The sequence below is a fragment of the Camelus bactrianus genome, chromosome 4 (genome assembly GCF_048773025.1).
Source record: "Camelus bactrianus isolate YW-2024 breed Bactrian camel chromosome 4, ASM4877302v1, whole genome shotgun sequence".
In the NCBI taxonomy this organism is placed as follows: domain Eukaryota; kingdom Metazoa; phylum Chordata; class Mammalia; order Artiodactyla; family Camelidae; genus Camelus; species Camelus bactrianus.
This window is the reverse complement of record NC_133542.1, coordinates 47,468,252-47,480,252: the sequence shown is the minus strand read 5'-3', so window position 1 is coordinate 47,480,252 and position 12,001 is coordinate 47,468,252. Positions and strand designations below refer to the sequence as shown.

Below are 12,001 nucleotides of genomic sequence, written 5' to 3'. Positions count from 1 at the left end.
CGGTTCCCTGTGAGACTGCATCCCATGCATTATGTACTATATTAGTCTCCACCCCTGGGATTCTGGTCTCGGCCCGGCCGGCAGTGCATCCCTCACAGGAAATGCTCGCTCGGTGAGCAGGATGCACGGTTTTCCGAATGATGTCATGTGCTCATGTGCCCCTTTTTAAGCGTGTGCTGCAGCCTCCTTCGTGATGGCCCCGCGCCTGCTGTACCGAGCGTGGGGGGTAGCGCTCCCAGTGGGTGTTGTGTTAATCACTTCTCACAGCCACGCAGATTGGGTGGCAGGTTTTGCTTATTTCTGATCAAACTGTGTACTTTTAAATCAACAAACAAAATATGATCCAGAGATGCCTGGGAACTGGGAGCTGTTCAGTGTGCATCCTGAGCCAGGTCTGCCTGGGGTCAGCGGCCCAGCAGACCAACCCTGGGCAGGACTTCGTGGGCCCCCGGAGGGCAGTTCTGCTGCCTTTCCTTTCCCGCTCCCACCCAACAAGGCCCTTGGCCAAGTCCAGAGTCATGACTGGCTTTTCCTCCCCCGTCGTCTCATCTCCCCAGGATTATTCTGGCCTGCTGGAGGCCCTGACTCATCACTGAAGAGGTGTGCTTAGGTAAGACCTGACCCAGGCAGAGAGCTTCTCCTAATCCCCAGTCTGGGTGGATGCTTCCTCCAAGTTCCAGCTTCTCTCCTCCCAGCACAGGGGAGAGGGACATGGGGACACTGAGGTGTATGCCCCAGTCTTAGAGGATTGCTGAGGATGGGCAGTTACATATCTGCCCGGGCACCCAGATCACCTGCTTTCCCTCCTGCAACAGTGGAAGGGCTGCCCAGGTACTCAGGGGTGCCTACTTCCTCCATCCTGCATCGTTATTACCATCATATTCTGGTCATGAACTTCTTAAAGCAAATAAATAAGTTAAATAATAACGACTCGACATCCCCCTCTGACTTCAGCCCCTTTTGGGAGCATAAGCTCCTTGAGGACAGGATCTTGTCTGGGACACCACTGCATCTTCAGTGCCTAGAATGGTGCCTGGCACATAACAGGTGCTCAGGGAGTAGCTCACTGTCCATACAATGGTCTGTGTCCCCAGAGAGCTGTCAGTACTTTCTCTCTCCCTTCCATCGCCTCCCACTCTCACCCACCACAGTCTGCTTCCCTTTTCTACCCGGGTCACCAGGTGACCTCTTCTGTCCTCCATGGCCGTCAGCACAGTAAATAGCCCCCTCCTTCGGAGACACTCTCTGCTCCTGGTTTTTCTGCTGCCTCCCCAGCGCTCCTTGCGTCTCCCCCGCGCTCCTTGCGTCTCCCCCGCTGGCTCCTTGCCTCAACTTGACCTGAAGGTTGGATTGTCTGGGGCTCAGTTTCCAACTACGTGCTCTCCCTGGTTGGTCTCCTTGGGATCTTGGCAGTGATTCACAAGTGCACATCCCCAACCCACACTTCTGCCAGAACTCCCGACTCCTACATCCAGCTGCCTTTTTGGCATCTCCACTTGGCTGACGAGTGGGTATCTTGAATTTAACATGTTCAGAACTGGACTCCTGAACTTCTCCTGCATACCTGCTCCTCCCCAACTTGCCCACCTCCACAAACGGCATCACCTCTACCCAGTTGCTCAAGACACAACCCTGGAGTCACCTTGATTCCTTTGTTTGCGTGACACCAGCATCTAGTGCATTACTAAGTTCTGCCAGTTTTCCAACCAAAACAGCCCGAATTCATCCATTCTTCTCATCTCAGGTCCTCCCGTCTGGACCACAGCAGAAGCCTCCTCACTTGTCTCCTACTTCACTTCCCCTCTGGCTGCTCTTCAGGGCAGCCTGACGAACCCTTTTGTAAGATCATCCAGAGCAAGTATCTGTTAAGCATCTCTGTTTAAAACTCTCGTTGCCCTCCCTATACTTAGAATGAAATCAGACTTCTTCCCTTGGTCCACAAGGCCTCAGGGAGCTGGGCCCTGCCTCCTGCTCCATCCTCATCCTCTGCCACTTCCCCCGCTCACAATGCTGGACTGTTCTTGCAGGCTCATTCCTACTTCAGGATCTTTGCACTTGATGGCTCTGCAGAGAACATATTTTCTTTGGCTTTTTACATGATTGGCTCCTTCTCAAATGCAGATTCTCAGGTCAAATGTCATCTCCTTGGGGGGCCTCTGTCCATTCATTTTATAGAGAGCATCTCCCCCTCCCCAGTCACTTCCTTATCACAAACCCAGTATTCCTACATAGCACTTACCTATATAAATTGTTTCCTGAATCTGTCTGTTGACTCTCCATCTCCCTGCGTGAGCCCTGTGGGATCAAGGATGTAGTAAGTGGTGAGTAAATGTTGGATGAGCTCATAGGTGTTGGATAGGCTGCATGGCGATGACTGAGTCTTCTTAATCCCCGTGGTTCCGCCATGAGTGATCAGCTCTGCAGAGTCCAGCACATCCCCACGAGGGCCTCCTGCCTCTGCCTAGTTTCTCTTCTGGGTCCGGCAAAGCCTTCTGGGGCCCAGGGCTTCCCCGCCCCAGCAAACAGGACCACCCAGGCCCATCCTGTCTCCCAGTGGCCATATTTCTGCTGACAGTCTGGCCACTGGCTGCTCCCCCTACCCAATCTAGTGTCCTTTGCCCCTTCTCTCCCAAACTTCTCTTGGTTCTCCTTTGATCCTCGCCCCCGAGGCTCTGCCTTTCTCTCCATGTGGAGCACCTGGGAGGGAACAAGCAGCTTGTCCCATTTACCCACCAGGGATTACCCTCAGTGAGGCTCTGGACCCCCTGGAGGCCCATTTGCCACTGCCTCTTAGGGCCACTTGCTCCCGTGCTCAGGGAGGGCAGACGCAAGCGACTCTTCCCCGGAGGCCACTTCTAGGCCTTTCCCTGAGGACGGCTCTGCTTTAAGTAGCTGGAACTTGTTTTCCTAATAAAAAAGTATTTTTGTCAGCTCGCCGGGGGTATGTTACATAGGTGAAATTTCCCAGAAAACAATCTTGGCAAAACTACTAACTCTTATTTCTAACATCAGCTCCATCCTTGTCTAACCATTTCTCTCACTGACAGTCATGTGTCCTTTCTCAAGCATACCCTCAGCCTTCATGTCTTTGGGGGTGTCTTAATTATGGCAGCCCTTGCAGTCCCCAGCTTCACATCCTCTCAATATCTGTGTAAGTGTAGACAGGAAGGCAGGTGTGCAGTCTGCGTCTCCCCCTGCCTTTTCCCTTGCCGAGTCTCACTCCAGATGTCCAGCCCCAGGGCTGACCTGCTGTGAGTAGTCACCTCCTGGGTGGTCAGTGACTCAGTCACATGCTCATTGGACAGGAACACTCATCCTTCTCACTCTCCAGTCCTTGCTATCCTGGAGCTCATTGGGTTGTTTTTTTTTAGGTTATAATTATGTCATCCCCACTGCTGCTAACTGTTCAGAGCACTGCCTTATAAATAACAAAGTGCAGAGAAAGGCAGTGCGAAGCTTTTCTCCAAGCAGAGTGTCTATGACAAAACTCTCAGGGGTACTGGGCATGTTCGCAGGGCACTCCTGGGCCAGGGTGAGGAGGCAGCATCCGCTATACACCTGGGAGTTTAAAATGCAGCCTGCACAGCAGGTAGCAGCCTGAAATAACGATAGCTGGAGAGGTGACCCTTGGCTGCCTGCAAGTACAGTCTCTTTCTGCTGATGCTTGTAGCTGCCGTTTGTTGAAACTCACCCCATCTCAGGCTCTGCATCAGTCCTTCAGTGCATCATCCCATTTAATCCTCACAACCCCAAAACAGGGGTGGAGTGATCCTAACTTGATAGGGAACCTAGGTGCACCCGGCTTCAGCTGCTTGAGTCACATGCCCTGCTGGCCAGTGGCACAGCTGCATGTGTGCCTCAGTGGCTGAAGTGTGATCCATCCTAGGCCATCCGGCACCTCTGGTTCTCTTCCTGACCCCATCTCTGGACACCTTCCCCCTAAGCCAGCCACTCTGAGACCATAATGTAAACAGAGACACATTCTGAGTATATCCACTGACCAGCATCTTAGGATCTTCAGTCTTCCACTGAAATTTTACCTTCAACTTTCCCAGTCTTGAAAGTCAGCATTTCCCCCTTTGTCCTGCATTTGGGGCCTTAGGCATCTGCCGTGGTGCCCCTCCCTTCTGATTCTGCCGATCACCACGTGGTGTCCGGAAGCAGTGACACTGGGATTCCGTGTGCCCAGCTGATGCCAGATGCACTTGGCAGGAGTGTTGGCGTGGCCACCCCACCCCAACTGCCGGCTTTCCTGAGTAAGGAGCACCGCCTATTTGTCCCACAGATGTCACAGAGCCAGCACATGTCCCTCCTGTCAGGCCCTTTGACAGCTTCCACATCACTCAGAGAGAGTGCCTTGTGCACCCGGCCCTGCCACACAGCCTCTAATGCCCCACCACCCATCCTGGCCCCTGCCTCACTTCAGCCCAACTGGCCTCCTTGCTGTTTCCAAAACACACCAGGGGCTCCTGCCTTTGCTGCCCTTTTTTCTGCCAGATATGCTCTCTTCCAGCTGCTGTCCTTCGTGGCTTCCTCCCCCACCTCTTTCAGGTCCCCGCTGAAATGTCACTCTCCATAGGCTTCCCTGGCTGCTGCTTAAACTAGTGGTCCCCACCTCCAGCTCCAAGCCAGGCGCCTCTGCTCCATTTCCTCCGTAGCACCCACACTAGACTGTAAGCTTCGAGGCAAGGAGACCACAAATTTGTTCACTGTTCTCTCCCCAGGACCTACATGCAGCAGGCACTTGGTCGATGTCTAGTGAATGACTGAATCCATGAACATACGTGCACAAGCACGCGCACGTGCACGTGCACATGCGTGCACTTGCACTGCCTCGTGACAAGGAGGCGTGGGACACCGGCAGCTGCCCTCCAGGGGGGCTGAGCCTCCTCGAGGAGGAACAGATTTTTGGCTGTCAGCTGTAGGGATCTGTCCCCACTGGGTTCTGACCCCCTCTCTTCTCCGCAGATGGTATCATGGAGCCATCAGCAGAGGAGACGCTGAGAACCTGCTGAGACTCTGCAAGGAGTGTAGCTACCTTGTCCGAAACAGCCAGACCAGCAGGCACGACTACTCCCTCTCCCTGAAGTGAGTACACCTCAGCCACCCCCGGGGCCCTCAGCAGCCCCCAGCGATGCGCAGCCCAGCCCTGGTGTCTGTGGCAGAAAGACCCACCAGTGTCCCCCTGGGAAATGTGCCAACATGAGTTATTTCAAGCCTCGCTTTCCAATTTAATCTTATTCTCCTGGGATGCAGAGGAGTTTTCATGTTCTCTGTTTCTGGCTCCCCAGAAGAGGGGGGGCATTTCCCTAGGATTGATATTAAATATCCAAGAATAGCTTTCACATCTGTGGTGAGCCGGGGACTGTAGAAGCTCCTAGCATGCTTCGTCCCTGTCTCAAACCTCACACCAGCCCTTTGATGAGAAACATCTTGTCCCCATTTTGCGGGTGAGGAAACTGAAGCCATGGCTGGCCCGAGGGGCAGGACCAGGACTCGAGGCTGGGTGTTGCCATGAGAACCATCCTTCCCTTATGTCCTAGGTTGATGTTTGGGACGGTCTGATTTTTATGTGTCACACGAAGGTTGTGAGAACACTGGGAAAAGCGAGGAAGAATCCTGGTGCTATCACCCGTGGCCGCTTTGTAAGCTGTCAGGTCTTCCTGACCCATGAGGCTTTGCTGTCAGGATAGGTGGCCCTGAAATAAGAAAAGGTTTTTTTGGTTGAGTGCTTCATCATCCGGTGCTGTTATTGGATGGAAGCCAACAGATTATCTAACACCCATTTTACAGATAAGGAAAACAGGTCCAGAGAGAGGAGGGATTTCTCAAAGATACACAGAGAGTTAGTGACACAATTGGGGTGTAAACCCAGGCCCTTCAGCCAGCACAGACCACCAGGAGCAGTGCAGCCCTCTGTCTGCTTTCTTTCTGCTCTACTTGCCATTATTAGAGGCTGTGTGATACAGAGAGAGCCTGCTGGGATGCGGCTGTCAGGACAGCTCACGTGCAGGCCAGGCTGTGTAGACAGTAGGATCAGTGCAGCCAAGGAGAAAGACTGGCCTGTGCTCTCTGCTCAGGACTGATCCCCCTGAGAGGGACAGTGACAAAGTGCAGAGCAGAGCATGGGCAGGAAACAAGAGGCCCTGGAAGTCCTCCTAGGGGAGAGAGGATGTGCAGAGACATGGGGGAACCACAGATCCCTCAAGGACTGTCAGGGCAGAAGGCGCACACGTGGTTGGCAGCCCCTACATCAGAGAGTTGTGAGAGGCCAAGTCTTCTAAAGGTCAGAGCTGGTCAGGAATTAGACCGATCCAAAGCTGCCACAAGAGGTAGTGAGTGTCTCATCCCTAGGGGTGTGCAACCAGGGGCTGGGTACCCACCTGGCCGGAGAGGACGTGGAAGGGATTTCTAACCAGCTGGGAGGGCACTTGGGACAAACAGCATCTGCATACCTCTTTGTCCACCATCAGGCCTGACGGCTTAAAGAACCAGGCTGGTTATTGCAGCCGAGGAAAATTCAATATGCAAAACTGTGGCTGGGCCGGAGGCGGCCGAAGCCAGAGGATTGTCACTGCATTGAGAGGACAGCGGCGGGGGACAGGTGCACCATGCTGTCAGGGGTCTTCAACTCCCCACTGCTCCGCGCAGCCCCCTCCCTCCCTCGCTGTTTAGGTAACCTAGCAACCCAGGTGCCCATGAGTGTTGCTTCTAGGTCTTCACCTTCCCGCCTCAAGGTAAATCATTCCTTTCTGGGCTGCAAGAGGTAAAGGAAGCAGGTGACATCAGAGATGGGACTCCCGTGTCACCACCCTTCCCCACCAACCCAGGCATCCTGCCCGCCCCTGGGCTTCCTCACGGTCATCACACTGGCAGTCTCTGAGTTCCTCAGGGAACCCCATTCTTCCTGGAATCCTGTCGTCTGAGGCCAGGCCAGAGGGATCTTCCCGAGAGGACTGACTGAATGCACGGAGGAGGGGTGAGGCGCCCATGTCAGACCCAGTCATTCTCCATGAGGGCCACGGCCTTGTCACGCTTCTGTTTACTCACTGGGGAAGGGCTGGGCCCCAGCACTGGGCAGGCCCCGCTGGACCCCACCGTGGCCCTGCCTGCAAGAGAGCAGCAGCCTCCCGAGCACCCAGGACGTATCAGGGCCGAGGAGGCAGCGCAGGAGCACATACAGAATCTCGAGCCCGTGGCAGAAGTACTCATACCGGCAACACCTGCATGGTCCATTCCTCAGTGCCCTGTGCCCGTGCCCTCCGTTATGCGAAAAGGCCCAAATGCCAGCTCATAGATGGGGCTTCAGAAGAGTGTTTCTGCCACAGTCCTAAGAGCGTAATTCCCTTTTAGTCCCTGGTTTGCACCCTTCCCTGGACAGAAGCACTCTTGGGATAGACAGCACCTTGATTCTGTTCTGTTCTGTAGCAGGCTTATAGTCCAGCGGTCAGGCTTCCCCATTCCCTGGCCTTGTGTTGGCAGCCACGTCACCTCTCTGAGCCTCAGTGTCCTCTTCTGGGCAGGGGAGGTGATGATGCTCTTCTTACAGACAGAAGGCCTCCCTGGCCCAGCCTGTGCAGGGTAAAAGTTACCTTGTATTACTTCTACCCTGCCCCTGCTTTCCCGGGTCAGCCCTGCAGTTTCATTGAAAGCCATTTTTAAAAGCTGCAGAAAGGACCCGTTGCCCAGAGTTCTGGACGGGAGAGCTGTCCTGCCACTCACAGCTCACTGTGTGACCTTAGATGAGTTTCTTCCCTCTGGGGCTCAGCGTCCACATCTGCCAGGTGAGATTTAGACTTTGATGGTTGCTAAAGGCTCCTCCACCTCTGCCATCAAGGTGTCTCTGACTCCTCAGATTTCCCCTGCCAGTGGGCTTAGCCACCCTTGGTCCTCGAAGTGCTCTGGTCGCACCCCCTGCACTCCCAGGCGAGGGAAGGAGGTTGAGGAGCCTGAGGGCACAGCCCAAGGGCCTGTGCTGGGACCCCGGACAAGAGCACTGTGTCGTCAGGCCCGGGTTTGTCTTCCTGCACCTGTCCTGTCAGGCCTCATTATCGGGAACTGCAGTTGGGAGGATTGGTCTCTGCCCATGGGTGCTGGAGGTGGCGGGTTTAGTTTTTCGTGCTTGTCTAGAGCCATTAGATCCCAAGCACCAGAGAGGTGGTCTCACCTGGCTAGTTTTCCCTTGAAGAAGCCCAGAACTGGGGAGGAGGGCTAGGCCATCCTGTGGCTGGCCAGAGCAGCCCACTAAGGGGAGATAGGCTTGTTTCTCGGAGCAGCCCCAGTTCCCAATGACCAGTCAGGCCTGCCAGCCAGGGAGCAACACCTGGCATTCATCACCTTGACCACAAATGGAGCTCCCTTCGTACTGAATATCCCGGCTGCTTGGGGCAAGTGCCAACTTTGCCTGCCACCACAGGAGGTGCGAGGTCTCTCAGATCGCAAGACCTGCCTGGTTGGGGCAGGGTGGAGACTGGCATTCCCCATGTGTGGTGTTGTCAGGAGTGCGGTGCAAATTGACTTTGGAATTCCAGCTATGTTATCATGTGAACCTTGGGTCCTGCTGTGAGGGTATTCTAGGTGGAGAAAGGGTTTGGGAGAGAGAGTCTGGCCTCAGAGGACAGGGCCCCTCCACCCCTTCTGTCCTGCTTTCGGCAGATACTTATCAGAGCCCTCCGTACCAGGCACTGGGCTGGGCAGCAGAGAGAGGAGAGGTGAGGACAGCCTGGCCCAGGCTGCAGAGCTCCCAGGCTGGGCCTTGTTGCTTACTGCAAGGCGGAGGTGTTCTTGAGCCTTAAAGAGAGGGTAGGTGTTCCCCAGGCAGGGACAGTTGGTGGGCATTTCAGGTGGAAGGGACAGCCCAGGCAAGGCCATGCAGCTGTGGAAGAGCCCAGGCAAGGCTCACACCCTGCAGAGAAGCTGAGACTTAGTTGTGAGTGCTGGGGCCACTGAAGCGTGGGATCCACTCTCGGGCACCCGCCCGAATGCTTCAACCCCTCTTCCACCCTGCACATCCGCAGCACTTCGTGATTTAGAAAGCCTGCACGTTCAGTTAGGGACAGCCCCACAGGGGGGCCAGGGCAGAGATCACCATCCTCGTCCTCACCTTGGGGTAGAGGAAGCTGACGGACCAGCCAAGACTGGAGTGAAGGCAGTAGACTCCAGCCCAGTGTGCCTCCACCCCCTTCCAGGCACTCCTTACACTTGTCAGAAGGTTGTCAGTGTTGAACCAGTCCCTTTGCTTCATGGGTGTGGAGACTGAGACCCAGAGGGGATTCATGACTGACCAGCCACCCAGCTGGCAGCTGACCACACAGACAATAGAGATGGTGACTTCTTCCCAGTCTGGGGACCAGACAGATCCCTGGACCAGCCCAAGCTGCCCCTTCTCTGAAAACCCCCTGCACCCATGGCAATCCAAGACAGCACACCTGCCTTCCCCACATCGTCACCTCCGAGTCCCCATCATGGCAGGCACCCCTACTCGTGAAGCAGTCTTACAGAGTTCCTGCCTCATGGCTTTGGAACACTGCCCTCCCCACCTCCTGCAGAACACTCCCTCTTCCCATCTCAGGCCTGACCTGATGGGGTGTCAGGCCGTTGGCGCCCTCTCAGCTACCAGCACACACGTTGACCCCAGCCCCAACCATTGACTTCTGGTACAGTCACTCCGGCCTCAGGGAAGCAAAGTGTTGAGCTTTTAGAAATTGGCAAGAAAACATCACTCTCTAACACAGTTTCCAGTCTGGAAAGGCAAGCAGTGGGGAAAGGGGATGAAAAGTCTTGAAAAATCTTGTCAAAAGGGTTCTTTAAGCACTTTAAACTAGAAATGACTCTTTGCAAGTTCTAGTTTCAAGAGTTTTTGCAAAGGAATCTGGACAAGATGAGGGAAACAGAATTTCAAAGACTGAAGGATTTGCAGCTGAGGGGCAGGGAGGCAGGATGAGTACCAGGGCCTCCTTGTATGCAGATTAGGCCCTGCCGCCTCTGGGCCCATCCCTGGGAGGGGAGCAGGCAGAGGGGCCCTTTGAGGCCTCAGCAGGGATGCCACTGCTCTTTTGACAAAGGCCCAGCCCAGCTCTGTTTAGGCATTCAGAGCCCCAACCCTTGATGGGGACATGACCCCAAGGATCTCTCATGAAGGGGCCTTCAGCTTTCAAATCCCCGGAGGCAAACTGCACAGCATCCTTGCAAATGTGGCCCAGGTTCTGACCTCAGGAGACATTTCTGGGGTCTGACCTTTTTCTATCAGGCTGCCACTCAGGCCTGATGACTCAGGAGTCTTTCTCAGCCCATGAGATCTGCCCCTTCAGTGTCTCATTATTTACTGAGCTCCAGTCTCTAGGATTTCATAACCCAAGAGGGAAAGAGGTGGTGTTTACACCTGTAACTCAAATATTCATAAACCATGTTTAGGGCTACTCAAGGCAGAAAGTACTCAGGGCCATGAAAGAGGGAAGGAACCAGAAGAGGGAGTGTTTGAAAGCTGGGCAGGTCTTAGACCTGTGGACAGGGCAGAGAGGGCAGCCCTGGCAGAGGGAATGGCCCAGAGGAGGGAAAGTGCACAGCTTGTGTAAGAACAGCAAATAACATTGATGGGACCCCTGGAGAGAGGCGGCCCTAGTCTCCAGGCTGAGGAATTGGGGCTCCAATCTGTAGGGCAGGGGCATCCCTGAAGGTTTTGAGCAGAGTTGCAGTCATGTCCTCAGAGCTGTATTCCAGAGCCCTTCGTGAACCAGAGCGTCGAATGGAACACCACTTCTGCCTCGTTCTCCCCCAGCATGTCCTCAAACACACCACGGGAGCCAGCACCGTTCAAGAGGCTAGGAGGCGGCGGGCAGCGTGTGAGCAGATGCCCCAGGGGGAGACCCAGGGCAGCTTTATAAAAGAGGCAGAGGGAAAAGCATGGCTCTGCAGTCAGAGGTACCTGGGTGTGAGTCCTGGCTCCACCTCTTGCCCACTGTGTAGTGCTAGGCATGTGACTTTACCTCCCTGGTCATCGTCTGAAAGCCGTGAGGGCGACTCTCGTAACGCTGCTGCAATAACTAAGGCAGCTGCACAGCGGGCACTCTGGTCCCCCGCTGGCCCTTTAGAAATTGCTGTGGAGGCAGCGGGCTGGACAGGGCACCGCACTGGCTGAAGAGCCCCAGGGGTCCGTTCAGACTGTGTCTCCTCCTGGATGACTTGGGCGAATGTCTCCCGACGTGTGCCCGTAGGAAGAGGGTCTGGAGTTCGATCAGTAAATCTGCTTCCAGGTCAGGGGCTCCATTGATAGGACAAGCTGCCTTTTCACTTAGTCCTTCTCCAGGTAGAGGAAGAGAGGTGGGACAATTTAATCCAGAAAACGCCGCCTGCTGATTGCTAAATGACATCCATCAGGTTCCTGCTTGGAGCTGGGGGTTGTGCTAACTGCTGGGCAGCCAGTCTTCACCACACATGCTTCCTGAGCTCCCATGGAGAGTGGTGGGTGTAGCGGCACTGGAGGAGCTGATAGGCTGTGTTCCAGGGGTGCTGGGGGGTGCATTTTTGTTAAAGCTGTTTTTCTTTCTTCTCTCCCTCATTGATTTATATAGTAAAGGAGAGAGTTTTCAAACAGTAGGCATGTCTGGGTCTAGGCAGGCGGGCGAGTGATTAATCTTAGTTTGTTGCTGCTGACAGCCAGGAGCAAGAAATAATAAAGGTTTGCGGGGTGGGGAGGGGCAGGGGATGAGGAAAGGCTGCTCGCCTTCGTTCATCTGCAGGGAGCCTGGGCTTCACTTCCCTCCACCGTCTGAGCACCCCTTGTCAGGAGGACATCTGAGGCTCCAGACTCTCAGTAGGGGAGCTCCCAGGTGTCCCTCAGACCACAGCAGAGCCTCCCTGGCAGTTGTTGGATTCTCTGCCCAGCATGACCCCTAGCCCCAGAATGCTCGACCACATCACTGCTTGCCCTCCTCCTCAGCCTGCTCCTGAAAGCTAGGCTTTGAGGAAGGTGGGCATGGGCCACCCAGGGCTCTGGGTTCCT

The 12,001-nt window shown here is 54.9% G+C and overlaps 1 protein-coding gene across 1 annotated transcript in view; it reads left to right on the top strand.

The window, feature by feature from the left end:
- SHB (SH2 domain containing adaptor protein B) overlaps positions 1 to 12,001 on the top strand; it is a 126,132-nt gene that overhangs the window by 98,139 nt on the left and 15,992 nt on the right. The window contains exon 5 of the mRNA XM_010952907.3: positions 4,969 to 5,088. Coding sequence (XP_010951209.2) covers positions 4,969 to 5,088 — 120 coding nt within the window. The remainder of the gene's footprint in view (positions 1 to 4,968; positions 5,089 to 12,001) is intronic.